The sequence below is a fragment of the Rhineura floridana genome, chromosome 8 (assembly GCF_030035675.1).
Source record: "Rhineura floridana isolate rRhiFlo1 chromosome 8, rRhiFlo1.hap2, whole genome shotgun sequence".
Classification (NCBI taxonomy): Eukaryota; Metazoa; Chordata; class Lepidosauria; order Squamata; family Rhineuridae; genus Rhineura; species Rhineura floridana.
The window spans coordinates 21,300,276-21,320,711 of NC_084487.1; the positions used below are offsets into that span (position 1 = coordinate 21,300,276).

General features: G+C 45.2%; 1 protein-coding gene across 1 annotated transcript; it reads right to left on the reverse strand.

Annotated features, from left to right (window-relative positions):
• Positions 1-779: 779 nt before the first annotated feature.
• MGST1 (microsomal glutathione S-transferase 1) lies at positions 780-16,502 on the reverse strand. The gene is made up of 4 exons (XM_061638481.1): positions 16,350-16,502; positions 8,631-8,779; positions 5,135-5,229; positions 780-4,260 (listed from the first exon to the last, which is right to left on the reverse strand). Exons 2-4 carry the CDS (start codon positions 8,754-8,756, stop codon positions 4,014-4,016), a joined length of 468 nt encoding a protein of 155 aa, XP_061494465.1. The 5' UTR covers positions 8,757-8,779; positions 16,350-16,502; the 3' UTR covers positions 780-4,013.
• Between the last annotated feature and the right edge of the window lie 3,934 nt (positions 16,503-20,436).

Sequence of the window (20,436 nt, forward strand, 5' to 3'; positions counted from 1 at the left end):
CCAAAAAAGGTTGGTGACCCCTGGTATAAAAAAGGGTAAAGGTGTCCCCACACTTGTAGTGCAAGTCATTTCCGACTCTTAAGGTGACGTCTTGTTTACTAGGCAGACTGTATATATGGGGTGGGATTGCCAGTTCCATCCCCGGCCTTTCTTTACCCCCCAGCATATGCCGGGTACTCATTTTACCGACCATGGATGGATGGAAGGCTGAGTGGACCTCAACCCCTTTTACCGGAGATTCAACTTCCTCCTTCCGTTGGAATCGAACTCCGACTGTGAACAGAGCTTCGGCTGCGTTACCGCCACTTACCACTCTGCGCCACGGAGGATCTATGACCCCTGATATAACATATGTATAATAGCCCCTGGAATACCTGTTGTACACACACAGAGTCTGGACAGTAATCAGATTTGCATAACAAAAAGTCTCATAATGCTGGTTCTATTTTTATGGAAAAGGAAAGTGCTACAAAGGCTTCATTGCTGAAACTGTGGTAGAAGACCCTCAAAAATTCTTTTCTTTTTTAAAAAAGGGATATGTTCGGCTAAGAAAAATCTGTTCCCTGTGTTTATTTCAGCACTTGGTTTCAAACTCCTATTTGCATCAAAGTCTCCTTTACAACCAGGCTTGGCATTGCTTTGCAATATCTTATTATTAAGGTAAATATTCTTCAGAGAACTCCCTGATTTGAATCTCTGATTCATTGTGACATCCTATTTGCTGGCTGCAGTTAGAGAAGTCAAGGGAAGGGAAATAGCCCCCCAAATTCAAACACACCTTTTCTTTTCTGCTGTTGTCTTTATTATTTATGCTTCAAAAACATACATCCCAAAACAGCATCTGTAGAAAATTACCACACATACATGTCATCAATAGTGAGCTGTTGCACATTAAAAAATCTGAAAGCTTGTACGAGATTCCAATCATTTGGAGGTGAGACAGTATGTGCAGGAGAGATGAGGAGAAAGATAATCTTCAGGAGCAAAACAAAAAGTTGTTTGCAAATACCCAGAACTAGCTACCATATACTGTAAGGAAAAATTGCCTGAAAGAACATGGCAGCATTGCAGCTAATATTATGACATTATTTGGAATGCTGACTGATGTTCAAGGAATGTTGGTAAGCCTCTCAAAACATGCAACTTTATGGGCAAAGTCTTTTTACTGGTTTATAACCACCAGTATGACATTTTGTGATGACCTCAAGGTGTAGATCTACAGAGTCAGAGCTCATAAAATAGGTTTGATGTGCGTCCATTAACATGGGTATAATGCGCTCAACAAGCATGGGCTGGAGCTTTGCTAGATGCCTGTAACAAAGGAGTGAGGTGAAGTGAGGGTGACAGATCTGTAACTGAGACCATGACTGGCATCCACCAGGTACCATGTTTACCTGTCAAGATCTTATAATCAAAGGATCCCAGGACCTACCCACTCTTATGAGTTTATTGCTTAGCAAGTGGCTATTTGTTTCTCATTTGTTGTTACATCTAGTTCGCATATCATACTTCACTTCTGTGCATTTGTTACAGAGACACTGTATTTTCCCAGAAATGAAGACAGAAAATGATTTGCAACTGAGAAAACATGAGTGTCCCACCATGATTTGCAGCAGGACTGGTTTCAGGGCTGAGAAGGTCCTTGCTCCTGTGAGGGTGAGCTATCCTAGGATTCATGGAGGACTTACACTAGTCGTGTGGCTGGCAGCTTCTGATGGCCGGCCATTTCTCCTCCTCTACGCTAGCCTTCCTAGACTTGAGGTCTTCTAGATGTTGTTCACCGACAACTCCCATCATCCTTGACCATGCTGGCTGGAGCTGATGGGAGTTTTAATTCTAAACATCTGGAGGGTATCATGTGGAAACCTGCTCTACACAATGTCCAGGAAGTGGAGTCAACTGTCAACTGTGTGTGGAAAAAACATGGTTGCTACTAAATTTTGTGGCAGTGGCCATTTCCCCCCCCCCCTGTAAACAGCCCAATTTCTGGAGACTCCTTTGCATCTCATGTGAACTGAGCAAGATCTCCAAAACAGGGGTGGAGAACCTGATGCCCTCCAGGGGACGCAAACTCCCATGAACCCCAGCCAATGTGGCCAGTAGTTAGGGATGAAGGGAGCTGTATTATCAATTCTATGCAGGGGGAAACAAGGCCACCACCATCCAAAATATGGCCACTACAAGGAAAATTCAGCTACGTGAACAAACTTAAAAACAGCTTTGCTGAGTCAGACCAAAGACCTATCTAGCCCTTGGTTCTGTTGCAACAGTGGCCAACCAAAGGCATCTAGAAATTCACAAGAAGGGCACAAAAGTGCTGGCCATCCCTTATTGCTAGCCTCTAGCTTCTGGTATTCCAAAGTACATGTAGGTTTGCCTCTTTACGTGTAAGTCCACCTACCTATCATGGGTAATAACCCCTAACTTTTAATATGGAAAACAGTACGCACAACAATAGGCTTACCAAAACAGTGATCATGCAAATGATGAAGAGGCAATGGTGAACAACGTCTTGATTGGTCTGAACAAAGATCATGTTGGAGGAGGGGTGTAGCTGAGTGGCAGAGCACATGCTTTGCATGCAGAAGGTCCCAGTTTCAATCCCTGGCATCTCCAGCTAGTACTAGGAAAGACTCTTGTATGAGAAACCCTGGAGAGCAGCTGCTAATCAGTGCAGACCAAGGATGGGGAACCTGTGGCACTCCAGACGTCATTGGAGTCCCAACTCCCATCAGCCCCAGCCAGAATGATCAACTGTCAGGGATGATGGGAGCTATAGTCCAGCAACATCCGGGGGTCCCAGGCTCCCCACTACTCAGACAATGCTGAGCTAAGTAGAAGGCAGCTTTCTACATCTTTCTGTACTGGTGCTCACTAAATGTGAAGTACTGATAGCAACACCAGCAAAAGCAGAGAATAGTCATGGAGCTTTAATGCCCAACACAGGGTGTAAGTCATACAGAAGAGCACTTGAAAAGTTTGGTACAGCAGTGGATTAAAACTGAATTCTGAAGCAGCTTGTCCAGGTCTTCTGAAGCTGCCTTAGATTGGCTCATACCATTGGCTCATAGATTTCAGCCCAGTTTTGCATACTGGAACTAGCAGTTTTTTCCTCCAGGATCTCAGACAGAGGTCTTTACCCCTTGCCTGCTTGCTGATCCCTTTTAGTATTGAACATGGGACCTTCTTCGTGCAAGACATGTGCTCTACCACTTCAGCTATGGTCTTTCAATGCGGAGGGCAGGCACATTTCCCTGGGAAACTGTTTACCCACCGCCGATTAATCTTCCCCTGGAATGCACAGCTGCAGGAGAGTATCAGGGTTTGTTCTGGGGCCACATTCACACTGTACATTTATTCCACTATTATTACACTTTAACCAGTCATGGTTTCCCCCAAAGAATCCTGGGAAGTGTAGTTTGTGAAGAGTGCTGAGAGTTGCTAGGAGACCCCTATTCTCCTCACAGAGCTACAATTCCAAGTGGTTTAACAATCAGTCCCTCTTCCCAGAGAACTCTGGGAGCTGCAGGTTTGTAAGGGAAATATGGCTTTCCTAACAACTTCCAGCACCTTTCACAAATTACATTTCCCAGGATTCTTTGGGGCAAACCATGACTGTTTAAAGTGGAATAATAGTGGAATAAATGTACAGTGTGAATGTGGTCTGGGTCACGTTCTCAGTTCAAGTGGGCAATGGTGAGATCCAATATGGTTGACCAGCATCTCATGTGAACTAAGCATGGTCCCTAGAACAGGGGCGTAGAACTTGGTGCCCTCCAGTGGATTCAAACTCCCATCAGCCCTAGCCAGCATGGCCAGCGATCAGGGATGATAGGAGCTGCAGTCCAACAACATTTGGCTCCCCACTCCTGTCCTAGAGCATGCCCCATGATGTGCTGCCATGCATTTGGAAATTCTGTGGCAGGCAAAGGAGGGTTTCCTGAAGGCAAATTTTTAAAAACTACTATGGGGTAGCATTTACAGTGGCCTAACAACAGCAGTTTTCTTTTCTATTACAAATTCAGACCAAGTAGCACAAGCTTGAATATCATTGAAAAAGTAACAAAATAACCAGCTGTCCAAGCCAATCCCCTGCAGGGCTGGGGAAGGGGTACCAAGTAGGCGATGGTATGGAAGATCCTAGACCCAAGAAAGATTCTATAATGCATCAAGGCTATGGAGAGGGAAACACCACTGAAAGCATAGAAGAACCCAATGAAAAGGAATGGGATGATATTCTCAAGGTCGTTGAGATGGATCCTAGGGAAATAAGCAGAGATGATTCACAGTGGTATGAGGTTGTTTTTAATATTTGCTGCCAATTAAAGCAACTCTGTAAACTGCAGGCAGGCAACATGGTGCCCTACACATGTTGCTGGACTTCAGCAACCATCATTTCTGATCATTGGCCATGCTGGCTAGGGCTAATGGGAGCTGGAGTCCAACAACATCTGGAGGGCATCACATTGGCTTCCCCTGACACAGACCAATCTCCTACACTACTTCTTTGTCCAGAGGTAACATACAATGCAGTTTCATCATATCTAAATTGCTGCTTCATGTTTGATACTCTTCTGTTCCAACTGTCTTACACAAGCTAGGACAACAGAACGTGGCATATTCACTAGGAGCAACGAGGATCAGACTCCGTGCATATGATGATGTGGTCTTTAGTCCACAAAGGCTTGTGCCATATAATATTGGTTCGCCTTTAGAGTGCCACAAGACTCCTTGTCACTATAGCTTGGGCTGGCCCACCTGGTTAGATTGCTCCTTCATATTCAGCTCCTATCTGGATGGCCCATCCTTGGGATGCTTGCAGACACCAGGATATAAAGCTCCACAGGAGGGGACAGGGTGACCCTGGGTATGTGACAACGCTAGACATTCTGTGATTGCTATAAGAATTTTGCAATGGACTAGTGCCTGAATTTGTTTTCCCACCCTCCCACCTCCCAATTCCTTTTCCCTCTATGTTGCATGTTTTAGACTATAAGCCTGAGGGCAGGGGCTCTCTGATTACTGATCTTTGTAAGCTGCTCTGGAGGCCTTTTTTGGCTGAAGAGCAGGGCAAAAACCCTTCAAATGAAAGAAATAAAAATAACCTAATTTTAATTAAAATCCCCTGGATTACCTGCGCACGCGCTCCACATCTGGATCAGTCCTCAAATATTTTTTGGCATTCTCTCCTTTAGCAACTGATGCTGCATCTTCAGGGTTAGAAAACGCCTGTTCAGGACAAACGCATTCAGAACAAAAGACATTAGAACATAGGATGCTCAGATTAAAATGATGTCCGGGAATAAAGGTCAAAACCTGTCAAGATTGGTGTGGTGTACAGTAATGGATGAATCTCTCAGTTTTAGCATCTTTGAAAACTGAATCTTCCATTGTTAAATTTGGTTCTTCACCTTTCTGCAGCAATTTGCAATTATTATTTTTTTAAAAAGACACCTCAGTAAATTTCATCAGCAGTTTAGTGTATATTTCTGAATTAACATACTTTTGTATGCAGTTTTAACTAAGCAATTCCCCCTATGATAATGTTTGTGTGTTATACAGCCATAAAAGTAATTGCAATTGTACTGCCTTCAAGCCAATTCCAACTTATGGCAACCCTATGAATAGGGTTTTCATGAGGCTGAGAGGCAGTGACTGGACCACCCATCGAGCTTCATGGCTATGTGGGGATTCGAACCTTCGTCTCCCAGGTCGTAGTCCAACACCTTAACCACTACACCAGGGTTGGAATGGATGATTCCTGTGGGTCCCCTTTCCAGCCTCTGATTTGGAATCATATGCCCTGGGGGCTGGCTCTGCTAGCCAGATGAATCTCCTTTGTTAATCAAATGGAGTGGCCAGGTAAGATAATGGGCTCTATCAGTTGCCCAGCAATGGAGAATGGGCCAGGAAGACCCCTTCTGTCATTTAAACTCTGCAGGAGAGCTTCCCCCCCCCCGACTCCTGGCAGCTAGCAGAAGTTGTGCTTGTAGTTTTAGTGTGTCTAGAGAATTGCTGGGGACTGAAAGGCAGAGAGAGACTGGGGTGCCTTTAGGGTGCCTCCTGCAACCCAGATGGAAAAGCTGGGTATTGGACTGCTGATGCATTGAACCCCCCAGTATGGATTTTTCACATTCCGCAATGTTAAACTGAAAATATCCCCATTTCAAAACAAAACCTTACAAAATTTATAGTCCTGAACTCAGAAATGCTTGCTTAACAACCCTCTCAATTTTCATGGTGATACACAAATCAGTTACGAGAGAATAGAGAGTTCAAAGTCTAAAAAGAGAGAAAAAAACCCAGAGCCCTTTTGGACTTTTTTCTGTCAAGAGGTCTCATAATCTGTTGAAATTCATTAAATATCAGCCATGTTCACAGAGTACCTGGAATCCTGTTACTGACCTTGCCCCATACTCTGACCTTCATCTTCTGCTGTCTAAAAGTTAAAAAAAATGTCTGGCTGATTTTTAATTAATTTAATAAATTTTGCATTGAACCGAATGATCGTGTCGGGCATGCTCAGTAAGAACCAACTGTCAGTGTTCTAAGTCAGACTCACAGCTGCTGGGCTTGGCTAATCAGGGGGCCACACCCACACCAGACTTTGATTTCATGTGAGACAGCTACATGTGCCTGCTGTAGAATAAAAAAGTGGGGAAACACTGAAAAGCAATGATACTGTTCAGAATGTTTTCCTTTTGGAAAGGAAAGGAGCTTCCCCTCTGCACAGTGCCCACCCATCCAATCTCCTACCCTCCCTGCCCCTCCCTCAGGTCAGTGCTGGACTACGACCTGGGAGACCAGGGTTCGAATCCCCACACTGCCTCTCAGCCTCAGAGGAAGGCAACGGTAAAACCACCTCTGAATACTGTTTACCATGAAAACCCTATTCATAGGGTCACCATAAGTCAGGATCAACTTGAAGGCAGTCCATTTCCATTTTCAAACGTGATTGCACAGAAATAAATCCCACTGAACTAAAAAAGTATACAGATGATCAAACCCACCCTCCCTTCCCCTCCCTCTTGCCCCTTCCCTTCCCCTTCCTTTGCCCCTCCCTCCCCATCCCCAACCCCTTCCAATCCCCTCCTTCCCCTTCCCCCTCCCCTTCCTCCCCCCCATGGTCAGTTTTACCTATCTTAAGCATGATTGCACAGGAGTAAATACCATTGAACTCTATAAGGATGCAAATGATCAAACCTGCCCTCCACTCTCCCTTCCTTTGCCCCCCTCCAATCTGCTCCTTCCCCTTCCCCCTCCTCCTTCCCCATGGTCAGTTTTACCTATCCTAACCAGGATTGCATAGGAGTAAATCCCATTGAATTCAATAAGCATGCAAATGATGACCTGCCTTTCCCCTCCTTCCCCTCTCCTCTCCCTTCCCCCTCCCCGCTTCGTTCTCCCTCCCTCCCTCCCCCTGGTCAGTTTTACCTATCCAAAGCATTATTGCACAGGAGTAAATCCCACTGAATTCAATAAACATGCAAATGATCAAACCTGTCCTTCTCCTCCCCTCCCCCTCCTGCCTGCTCCCATCCCCCTCCTCCCCTCTCTACTCCTATTCCTACTCCCCTCCCCATCCCCTGTGGTCAGTTTCACCTATCCTAAGCATGACTGCAGGGGAAGAAATCCCACTGAACTCAATAAGCATGCAAATGATCAATCCATTCTCATCAAACTTGCACAGGATCCCATTTCTTACCTCCCGGATTAAAAAGCAGAGAAATTCACTAATAGGCAAAAAACCTTGTGGTTTAAGGACGTATCTATAGCCAACAGATATTGCTATCAAACTTTAAAAAGCAGGGAAATTGGGCAGCTATAGTGAATGCACCAGGGGAGCAGGAGACCTAACCTCCTCTCTGAGATATTGTACTGCCCTACACATTTGTAAAAATGCAAACACCATTTGGGCTGGTCTTTCACAGTCCAATCCACTTCCTGTGTAGCTTGGAAGAATTTGGTAACATGTGCCAAATTTTGGTTCGCATATTGGTTTGAGAAATGCAAGTTTCTCACTGAAATGGTAACAAAATCAAATCCTCTTACCCGTAGTTTTGTATAGGGCTGATGAGATTTGGATTCCAACAATATCTGGAAGGCCCCAGGACCCCCATGTCTGCTTTAAAAATAAAAAGAGAAGCCTATCAAGTCCAGCATCCTATTTGCCACAGTGGCTAACAGGAGGCCTCTCCCAGGTAGCCTTTGAGTCAACACTAGGGCTGAATAAAGGCATCATTTTCTGTTTCATCCTGTATTAGTCACATGCAGCACCGTTTCCATTCTGCTGCAGTTCACCTTTCACCATGATGTTTCATGGTATTATTCATCTTACTGTCCACTGGAGTGAAATTACATAACTTAAGTAATTTACGTAATTACTTAAGACTGAGTGGCTATATATGTGATGCAAATGCAAAATCCAAAGTAGATTAAATGAACAGTTTGAGAGCTCAGGGTGCAGGGAGAATATAACAAGGTTACCAAGAACTAGTGCTGGGCCCCACATCTCTCCCCAGACAGCTGCAGACCCCCCCCTCTATCACATTAATGGGCACTTTGCTAGCCTGGGTCTTTGAAACCACAGCAACATGTTCAATTTGCAAATACAGAGGTTTTTTCCTCACCTTTTTCTTCATCCTAAAGAATGCTGTTATGCTGCTCATCAGCATCATTTTTACGATGAGGATGACCGCATATCTGGCATATGCCGTAAGCACCTCCATATCTACTAATTCATTAAGACTGGGCATTTTGGCCAGTATCCTCTGAAGACCTGGGACAGAAACAGAGAGCAAGAATGTTATATAACAGTCATGGTATGACATCAGCACTTCCATCCCATGAGGGAAAGTGAGAGCGTGTGGATGCCATGGTGCCATCTAGGCAGAACTTTAGGGCAAAAGTTCAGGGCCTCACTCAGTGGAATAGGAACAAACAGGAAGCTACCTTATCAGATCATTGGTCCATCCAGCTCAATATTGTCCACAATGATTGGCAGTAGCTCTCCAGGGTTCCAGGCAGGAGCCTTTTTCCAGCCCTACCTAGAGACACCCGAGATTGCACCTGGGACCTTCTGCATGCAAAGGAAATGCTCTACCACTAAGCTAAAGCCTTTCATCCTTTAACGAACAAGGGAAAAGGCAAATGCAGCAAGGCTGCATTCTGAAGTATGTGGAGCATATTACTACTACTACTACTATTGATGATGATGCTATTTATAATAGCAAAGCAGTTCACAAATAAAAACATGAATAAAACCAATTATAAAAAAATACAGCTACCAGTAATTAAAATACACAATAACACATCCATCATTAAAGTATGTGATAAACAAGTCCAGCATAGCAGTTAAAACAGTTAAAACAAATATCAACAAAGGAGATTCGAGGAAAGAGATCAGGGAAATGCTTGTCTCTTCAAGATATTTCTGTTGAACAGAAATATCTTGAAGAACTGGTGGAATGCCAATACCGATTCTGCCACTGGAATATCCCGTATTTCAACAGGGAGAGCATTCCAAAACTCTAGTGCCACCAGTGAAAAAGCCCACCTCTGTGCTACTACAAGCCAATAATCAGGCTGTGGCAAAACTAACCAGGTTCCATTCGATGATCTGAATGCCTTTACCGGGCAGTGGAGCGGAAGGTAATCTTTCAAATAACCTGGCCCAGAGTTGTTTGATACACATTGCCATCTAAAAAGCCCTACCCCCATAAGGCCATCAATTTAAATTAACAAACCTCACAACAGTTTGAATGTTTCATCATTATCATCATTACTATTATTATCATCATCAACCACCACCACCACCACCACAACATTAATAACAACAGCAACATTAATTAACATCCGGAGGCTGCAACCCTACCTTCCTGTCCACCAGCTCCCACTCGTAGTACATGCGCTGGTCACCTCTCGTTTAGACTATTGCAATGCGCTCTACGTGGGGTTACCCTTGAAAACAGTCCGGAAATTACAACTGGTACAAAACACGGCGGCCCGTTTACTTACGAATAGCCGCCGTTATGATCATATTACCCCAGTGTTATACAATCTTCACTGGCTTCCAGTTGTATTCCGGGCTCAATTCAAGGTGTTGGTATTAACCTTTAAAGCCCTATACGGTTCCGGCCCAGTATACCTGAAGGAGCGCCTCCAACGTCATAAAGTATGCCGCCCTACAAGATCTGCCACTCAGGGCCTTCTCTCAATTCCGCCGACTAAGGTAGTTAGGTTGGTGAGGACTCGGGAGAGGGCTTTTTCTGTGGCGGCCCCCACGATTTGGAACTCCCTCCCAATAGATCTTCGACATGCCCCTTCCCTAGACATATTTCGCCAGGGCCTGAAAACTTGGCTTTTCCATCAGGCCTTTACGATCCTTGAGACTTCCAAGATGAATTAGTTCTGGAACTGTAATACGAACAATCTACTAAATACTGTAATTCTTACTGTACTGTACTGGCTATATTGTTATTGTATTTTATTACGTTTTATTGTACGCCGCCTAGAGTGGCCATTGGCTAGATAGGCGGCCTATAAATTAAAGTTTATTATTATTATTATTAATACTCCACCTTTCATCATCACCAGGAGCAGCAACAACAAAAATTTCAAGGTGGATTGCAGTGTAACAAAGGTTTTAATTGTTTTTAATGCCATATTTTAAAATTGTTGCAACCTGCTGCCCTTAATAATGATGATGATGATGATGATGGTGCATATTACTAAAATAAACTACTCTTACAATAATGCAATAAAACAGGCTTAAAAGCAGTATAAAAACAATTTAAGAACAATGATCTGCAAATGCTAGCTGAAACAAAACATTATTCACTTCCAGTCTGAAAGCAAGAAAGGATGGGATCTTCCTGGTGAGGCTGCTCCAAATCTTGGATGCCACAGCTGAAAAGGCCCTGTCTTGGATAGCCACTTCTCCTATTTCTCAGGGCAAGGCCTCAGAAAACCAATGATGACTTCAGACAGGCTCACATGGAGGCAGCTGATTCTTGGGATATTCTGCTCACAGATCATTTAGTGTTGTAAAGGTTGACTTGAGCCCAGAAACAACCTGGCAACCAGTGTAGCTGGTACAAGTTCGGTGTAATATGATCTGATCAACTGTCTCCAATTGAAGTTTCCAGACAGGGGAACCAACTGAAGCTTTCATACAGTCTTCAAGGGAAGCCCAGTTAGAGGTCTACTCACATATTTGCCAACTATAACTTGAAGGCAACCACAAAGGATGCATTGACTGAAAGCTCAGGGCCTATACCCTTCTTACATTTGCTGCACTGTGCTTCCTCCCCATGCCACGTTTCAGCCCCTTGGGAAGAAGCCCTGACTACAGCTGTTCCCAACACCAGCATTGCCCATGCTGATTTAGATTAGCTTATAGGCAGAGGCCTGTTCTTTCTATTTTTCCACAGCGCCTAGCACAAATTAGCTATGGAGAACCTGTGGCACTTCAGATGTTTTTGCACAACTCCACCGGGCTAGGTTCAAGGTGCTCATTTTGGTTTATAAAGCCCTATACAGCTTGGGACCAGGACATCTGAAAAATCATCTTACCCCATATATACCCAGCCAATCACCACACTCTGCAGGTGAGGGCCTCCTGCAGATACCATCATATCAGGAGGCACATTCCACACAACATAGGAAGCAGACCTTTAATGTTGTGGCACCTACCCTTTGGAATTCCCTCCCTTTAAATATCAGGCAGGTGCCATCTCTGTTATCTTTTCAGTGCCTACTGAAGACCTTCCTCTTTCAACAAGCCTTTTAAGTAGAGACCTTTATCCCAGTCTATGTCGGAATTGTTCTTAAAATATTTTGTTTTTAAGATGCTTTGTTTTAAGATGTTTGTAAAGATATTTTAAGATGTTTTTAGTGTTTTACCACTCAATGTTTGTCGTCCCGGGCTCCTTTTGGGAGGAAGGATGGGATATAACAACAACTCCCATCATCCCTGACCATTGGCCATGCTGGCTGGGGCTGATGCAAGTTAGAGACCAGCAACATCTGGAGGGCCACAGGTTTCACACCCCTGCATTAGGTGTTTTTATATGTAATACACTCCAATAAGGCAGAGATGGGGAACCTTTTCAACCCAAGAGCTGCATACCCTTTGGGGGCAATCTTCTGGAAGTGTTGGGCGGAGCCAGAGGCAAACCAAGCAAAGCAACCAATGTGAATTTTACCTTTGTACAGCAGCAGGCTACTTTCTACACACTCACACACCCTTCTCTATCCGCCATCCAGGAAAGCAAGCATCATGATCAGAGTTCAAGGGCATCATCAAGCCAGGCAAAAACATTCATGGAAGGTGCAAAGCCCAGCCAGCGAGGGGCGCATCTTGGGGAGCATTCCAAGGGTCAAAGGGAGAGGCCTGGACGGCTGTGCTTGGCTCCCCAGACTGGGGTTCTCCTGTCCTTGAAATAAGCTTGCCATATTTCTAAATCAGAAGGGGTTCTAGGATCCCAAAACACCGTATATTATCAAGTATAGAGCTTCCTGCGCCTCCTCTGCCCTCTCTGTAATGTGAAAAATGAATGTTTGGAAGGAAGGATAGGGTGGGGAGCTCTGGTAATCAAAGGGTTGTTAAAACAAAAAGGGATTACGAAGAGCTCCAAAAAGACCTCTCCAAACTGAGTGAATGGGCGGAAAAATGGCAAATGCAATTCAATATAAACAAGTGTAAAATTATGCATATTGGAGCAAAAAATCTTAATTTCACATATACGCTCATGGGGTCTGAACTGGCGGTGACCGACCAGGAGAGAGACCTCGGGGTTGTGGTGGACAGCACGATGAAAATGTCGACCCAGTGTGCGGCAGCTGTAAAAAAGGCAAATTCCATGCTAGCAATAATTAGGAAAGGTATTGAAAATAAAACAGCCGATATCATAATGCCGTTGTATAAATCTATGGTGCGACCACATTTGGAATACTGTGTACAGTTCTGGTCGCCTCATCTCAGAAAGGATATTATAGAGTTGGAAAAGGTTCAGAAGAGGGCAACCAGAATGATCAAGGGGATGGAGCGACTCCCTTACGAGGAAAGGTTGCAGCATTTGGGGCTTTTTAGTTTAGAGAAAAGGCGGGTCAGAGGAGACATGATAGAAGTGTATAAAATTATGCATGGCATTGAGAAAGTGGATAGAGAAAAGTTCTTCTCCCTCTCTCATAATACTAGAACTCGTGGACATTCAAAGAAGCTGAATGTTGGAAGATTCAGGACAGACAAAAGGAAGTACTTCTTTACTCAGCGCATAGTTAAACTATGGAATTTGCTCCCACAAGATGCAGTAATGGCCACCAGCTTGGATGGCTTTAAAAGAAGATTAGACAAATTCATGGAGGACAGGGCTATCAATGGCTACTAGCCATGATGGCTGTGCTCTGCCACCCTAGTCAGAGGCAGCATGCTTCTGAAAACCAGTTGCCGGAAGCCTCAGGAGGGGAGAGTGTTCTTGCACTCAGGTCCTGCTTGCGGGCTTCCCCCAGGCACCTGGTTGGCCACTGTGAGAACAGGATGCTGGACTAGATGGGCCACTGGCCTGATCCAGCAGGCTCTTCTTATGTTCTTATGTTCTTAACCCCAGCTTAGATTTGTCCTTTAGTTCAAACTTAAAAAAAACAAACAGGTTTTCCCACATTGTAAAGACAAAAATGAAAAAGACTGAACTTTGAGACAAGCAGATAAGCCCCTTTTGTGGGTGGGGATAAACCTTTGGAGAGATCATGCCTCCCTGGATACACCAGAGCGGCAAGGTGATGGTCAAAGTCTGCACCCAAGATAGTAATGATACAGGGTCAATGTGCAAACCAGTGAGAAACTAGGGCCCTTTCACAAAGTATTCTCACATGCTGTAGCTGCCCAGGCTCTGTTTGCACAGGCATGTGCTTCAGCAATGACTCTGCAGTTAATTGTCTGGTTGTACCACTGTACAACTCTGACCTTCACATCTGCAGATGCAACCAGATCATTTGCTATAACTGCCAGGACAGCAGAAGCGCTTCAAACCAGCAACAACGTTTACCTTGTTGTCAGTTTCTTCATGCAACTGCCAGGGAGTGCAGCTCCAGAAGGAGTGGGGCATGGGAGAGGATAGGCCAAATAATTTGCACTAAGTTGAGCTTGACTGAAGCATGCTTATAAAAGCAAGTGCAATTCCCTGAATCCTACTCGCGTCAAAAGCGGGAAGAATTCTTTTTCCCCTCCCCTGCCTGCAACAACTTATAGGAAACGGATGCAAACAGAATGACTGCATTTGCTGCTCAAAGCAATTCCTTTTGAAAGAAATGAATCCTTAGCATTTTGTAAGTCAGTCATTTGCTACTATGCATGACCTCCACCAGATGTGCGTGCTTTTCTCTTCACAGAGCAAGAAAACATTTGACAGATGATAAAATAATTCCATCTGTTTGCAATGTGCTTGTCTGAGAGTGCCAGTACTTATGGAACCAGGGGTGGCTGGTGCCCACTGGGACTGGTAAGGCAGAAGGAGAGCTACTGTATGGGCAGCTGGAGCCAATGGCAGTCATCCTCCTCTCTGCCCTTGGCAGCTGGTGGCTCCATGTCAGTGGGAGCTGTGGAATCTGCTCCGGGTGTTAGTCTGAACTTCCCTTCAAAGTTCAGACTAAAACACGGAGCAGATTCCACAGCCCCACCAGCTGCCACTGCTCTCTGTTGAGTTCTACCAGGGCAGCCATGAAACGAAGAAGGAGGGAGCTGACAGCCAGGGTCAGCCTTGGATTGGTTGGAAGCAAGAAGGCAGGCAGGTGAGGGTTGGCTGAGGTCAGCACACAGAGGCTGGTGGGGCACTGACCCCTTTGTCCAAATGAATCAGCCTCCACTGTCTGCCACCAATATGGCACCAGGCAAACACAGGAGGGCTGCATCAGCAGCCTTAGGGAAAACCAAGGTTTATAAAAGTAAAAACATATTAAGGGGCAAAAAACCTGTAACATGGACCAGAGCAGGGGGCAAAAGTAGCCTAAGGATTGAATGTGTTCAGTGGTCACAGAATGCTGACTGACTGCTGATGGGGGGGTGAAAAACAAATTGAGAGGGAGAATGATATCCTTGAAGAGAGCATGGCTGACTGTCTGGAGCAGTGAAAAGGCACACTCTCCACACTGCAACATTTTGTTGCAGGTCCCCCTTGAATATTGCAAAATAGGATCAGAAAAATAACCCCATGCAGCCACTGCAAAAGGGATCTGCTTGAACCTTTCCCTTTCTAGAATGTTACAGACAAATGTAATTTAGCAAAGGTAAGATTTGAGCTTAGGAGTAGGCCTTTATAGTTCAGATCTACAGGCTAGTCCTCACAGGCAGGAAATCTGTGCCAGGGCTGTAGTAGTCTGCAGGTGCAGGTTCACATGACCAAATATCCCTCCTTCCCCCCCCCAAAAAAAACAACCCAAAAACAGTTTCCCTGAACTAGCAAACTGCCTTCTCCCTGACATGCTGTTTTTTTACGCACAGGGATTTTTTATTTTATTTTATTTTGTATGGAGGAGCATTCAGTCATGAGACTGCAGTCTGAAGTTTTCTACCTCAAACACTGATTACCTTCTTAGCAAAGATCAAGGCCTGTGTCACACTAGCTCCAAGAAAATCCCATTCTTAAAATTAATAATAAATCTTTTTTTAAAATTACTTTAATCATTTTCTAAAATTGTGGGGTTTATTGAGCAATCATAATCAACAACCTAAACCATTTTAATTACATGCAAATATTGTGCAACTGGATGCCTTGAAATGCTTTAGTGGCGCCCACAGTTACCACACATGCACCTCTAGCACACATTTCACATACACCCCAGCGGCGTATTTGAACTTCTCACTCTAGCAAACTGTAAGGTGCTACTTTCTCCAGTCACCCAAAGAAACCTATTTTCCTCAGAGAAATGTTAGAGAGTTTCTTAGGTTGGGGACAATGCAGGAACTAAGGCTGGGTAAGGCCAATCAGAGTGCCTCAGATTTTAGTCCTAGGTCACCAAGGGGCCTGCACATTTTTATCAACTTTTGCAGCTTCACAGAGCAATGCTGTGACCATCAACTCAGAAGCCAAACGAGCGCAGTGGGACTTACTCTCAGGCAAGTGTGTAGAAATATATAGGGAACTGCAGCCTTAGCTTCTATCTCCATGGGAAACCTCTTCCCACCCTCAACTCCAGCTTCACACACTGGCCTGTGTATGAGGCTTGTAGGGAAAGTTGCACAGACACAGAAAGAAAAAGTTCAGCCACACAGGATACAGCTTTTCTTTTCTTTGGCAAAAGCTTTTTGCTGCAAGGGAAAATGCTCTGCAAAGAATGAAAGCCAAACGCACCTTTCCTTTTCCTGATCCGCACAGAGACCACGGCTGGGGAAAACAAGAAGTAGCTGCTGCTGGTTTAATCGCTCTCACCCACGCACAGTGCCTCTGTCCTGGTGCTGCCCACTGCCACTGGGACTATCCTCCCTCAGCCCTCCCCTAACTCTGTTTCCCAGCGACTCTTGCTCAGTTCAGTGCCTCACACGCCCCTCCAGCCCGGCGAGGTTCTTCCCTGCCCCTCCCACTTGGCTGTGGCACAGCTTCTTACACACACGCCCGTTCAGTTGCAACATGCTTCCTGAATAGCCTTTGCTCCACTTTTTCCTGGCAAAGGCCTCACGGTCTGATGGTGCTTTCTTTCCCAGTAACTAGAATGTGGTGGAACTACAGTTAAGTAGAAGGCAGAAATGTTGGTCCAGGGCGTTTGAACATGTACAGAGTGTCACAATTTGAAGGGTAATTTTATAAAAAGAAAAACCTGCATCTTAGGGCCCCTCTAGACTAATGTTATAGCTCACCACAACTACTCCCCTCCTCTCAGAGCTCACCAAAAGCGTTTTACAATACTCCCCCTGCTTCTTCCCCCCCCCAATGCTAGAAGTGCAAAGAAACACCAACCCCACCTTACCCCCCTTGCCAACCTCCCAGGCCAAACAACCCTCCCCCTACAGGTCACCCTCCTTCCACTCCCTCCCATCCCCTCCTCCAATTCTCCTCTCCACTCCTCCCCCCTTGTGGTCAGTTTCATCTATCCCAAGCATGATTGCATGGGAGTAAATCCTATTGAACTCAATAAGCATGCAAATAAGCAAACCTGCCCTCCTCCTCCCACCTGCTCCCATCTCCCAAGGCCTCCCCTCCCTCCCCCTTCCCACTCACCATATGCTCAGAGGCACGTTACCAAATTCTTCCAAGCTACACAGTGGATTGGGCTGTGAAAGACCAACCCATGGTGTTTGCATTTTGACAAACTTGTAGGGCAGTCCAATATCTGAGACAGGAGGTCAGGTCTCCTGCACCCCTGGTGCATTCACTATAACTGCCCAATTTCCCTGCTTTTTAAAGTTTGATAGAAATATCTGTGGGTTGTACGCAGGGGTGTAATTGTTCAGGGTCTCACGGGGCCTTAGACCCCTTACTTTTTTGGGAGCAGAATCCCAGCAGGGTCCCTATGTCTCCAGCATTGTACAAAGCCAATCAGCATGAAAGGGGGGGGGGGTTAGCCACTGAGAAGAGACTTCTAACATGCTTCCCTGTCCTTTCCCACTGCTTGAAGCCAATCAGAGTGAAAGAAGGTAAGAGAGGCACTGAGAAGACACAATCCCCTTCCATACTGATTGGCTTCCAGGGAAGGACTGAAGAGTGTGGAGATGATGACCAAGAGCAAGCAAGCAAGCAAGGGGCATGACTATCATGAAGAGACCCTGCACTTCTGGATTTGTCACTACACTACTGGCTCTACATACATTCTTAAACCACAAGGGTTGTTTGACTATTTGTGAATTAATGGATGTAAGAGGTGTTGTAAAGGGGGGATTAATCCCTTTCTTCCCCTACTGCAGTCCTAACACACACAACACATACACACGCGCATACACACAATACCACAAGCTCACAAGGGAAGCATCCACTGGAGCCAATGGAATTCTCGCTCACACACACTGACCCAGGCTAATAGAAACGTCAGGAGAGGTGACTGTGGATTTCCATCAGGACTGTGTTCGCTGCCACCATCAGCATCTTGTGTGCCATGGTCCCAGTATAAATGGTCTCCCCCCTCCCCACCTTGCAGAAGTTATTAACTGTAAACAAACACACACACACACACAAAAATCCAGCTGATGCATGTAGAATTGCATCTAGTTTGGCCCTAAAACTCAAAATTTAGAACATGCAAATGTGATAGACAAGATCCTCACACAATGTCCATTTCTGCATCAAATGTCAGATTCAATACTTTCTGAGCTCAGTGTGGATACATTAAATCCACTCAGACTTTTCCAACTAACAGTTAAAGAATTTCCATCTTATGGGGCTTTTTTTAGACGTTAAGCAGCAATGCACACTGCCTACCCAGTAGTTAGAAACTCTTCTGGCATAAATGAAAATAGACAAGCAGTTGGGGATTATAGTTGCTCTCGAGGGCCTCGTTCTTGAAGCCTTGACTGCGGTGAATAGGCCTCCCGGTTTAATAAGAACATAAGAAGAGCCTGCTGGATCAGGCCAGTGGCCCATCTAGTCCAGCATCCTGTTCTCACAGTGGCCAACCAGGTGCCTGGGGGAAGCCCGTAAGCAGGGGTGGGAAATCCAGAGTGCAGCCTTAGCTCCATCCAGCCCCATAGTTAACTGAACAGATCTCCAAGGATTTGATACCCCAATACTCACGAAGACTATCCATAGTTTTTTTTTGTGACCATTGTGCCATGGCCTTCAGTTGGAATAAGGATGGGTGCATCATGTGCTTTTATGCTTTTGAGACAACTGTTATTTGAAACGTCTGCATACACAGTTAAGCCCTACAATGGTGCAGGGTTTATGAGAGAGGGGTTTTCAGAAGCATGTATTTCTAGATCAGAGATGGGGAACCTATGGCTCTCCAGATGTTGGTGGGCTCCAACATCCCGCCAGCATGGTCAAAAGTCAGGAATGATGGGAGTTGTAGTTCAGCAGCATCTAGAAGGCCACAAGTTCCCCATCCCTGTTTTAGAGGGGAAATAATACTGCTTCTGGAATAAACAGATTATTATCATCATCATCATCATCATTTCAGACTCTGGTGTACTTGTCCCTTTTTCTACCAAGCATCAAGCCAGTACATGTAATGCTAGTGATTTCAGGTGAATGACTATAAATGACAGAACTCAGACCAGGCATAAAACACAACTTTGTATTTGGGTCCCACGGTATGGTCTGAAGGCACATGAGGCTACCACCTTGCTGCATCTAAGCAGGTCTGGGTATGGTCAGTGTCAGTATGCCACCTTGGGTTTCTTGATGAAAGAAAGGCAGGATATAAATGGAAGAAAATAAAAATAAAATAAACTTTAATCTATGTAGGCTCTGTGTGTGTGTGTGTGCGTGCGTGCATTCCTCAGATCTTTCTTTATTGTACCATGTAAATTTAGGACATGGCCACAAACATCAAATTTCTAAGAAAGTTATTAGCCAGAGTCCCAAATATGGAACTGTCTCTAAATTATAATCTGTTGCAGGGGTCGCCAATGTGGCACCCATGGGCCTAAGTGTGCACCATATTCCCTGCTGAAATTAGGCTTGAAAAAAGCATTATTGTGTAACCAATAGCAAAGGCTGTGGTGTATGTTTAGTTGTCGTGTGTTTATTCAGTTTGCAAATGTATCCACAGTCCCCCAAAAGGTGGCAATCCCTGATTTATATTGCTACACCTGTCTCACAGTGCAGATCTAGCTGGGGGAAAAATAACGGAAGGGTCCTCTGCTCCCCTCATCTTCCAGAGGATCCCTTCTCTTTTTACCACAGCCCTTCCCCCTCACACACACCTTGCTAAGCTCATTCATTACGTAACCAGCATGACTAACCAAAATCATTCATCAAAGATTATGACTGGGGCTTTCTAATTGGATTTTAATAGGCACTACTACTGTCCCTTGCGAAAGGGTGTTCTGTGCTGATAGCACTATCGAGATCTGTGCACATCTGCTCACAGGAGCAATGGGTTTGAGACAATTTGCCAGTGATTAAGGAGTTTTTGTGCCATGCAGTTATGAAGAAGTGCAGTCTTAATTAGAAGGCCTCGTAAAGCCAACTGTCACTTCTGTCGTCTCACTACCAGCTCTTTGTTCTGGGGCCTTTTGTTGGAACTCCAGCTTTGGTGTCACCCTCTGATGGAGATCAGCAATGAGGCAGTGGAGGCTGATCCATTCGGGCAAGTGGAGCATTGCCCCACCAAGATCAGTCTGTCCTCAGCCAGCCCCCAACCTGCCTACCTCCTTATAACCAGTCCAGGGGGGCCGCGCTGGCTGCCAGCCTCCTCGTCCTCAGCCTCAGTGTTACCTCAACGAGGAGAATGGGGACAAAAGCAGAATTAGTTGGCTCCACCTATCAGTGAGTCTGGTTCTGCTAG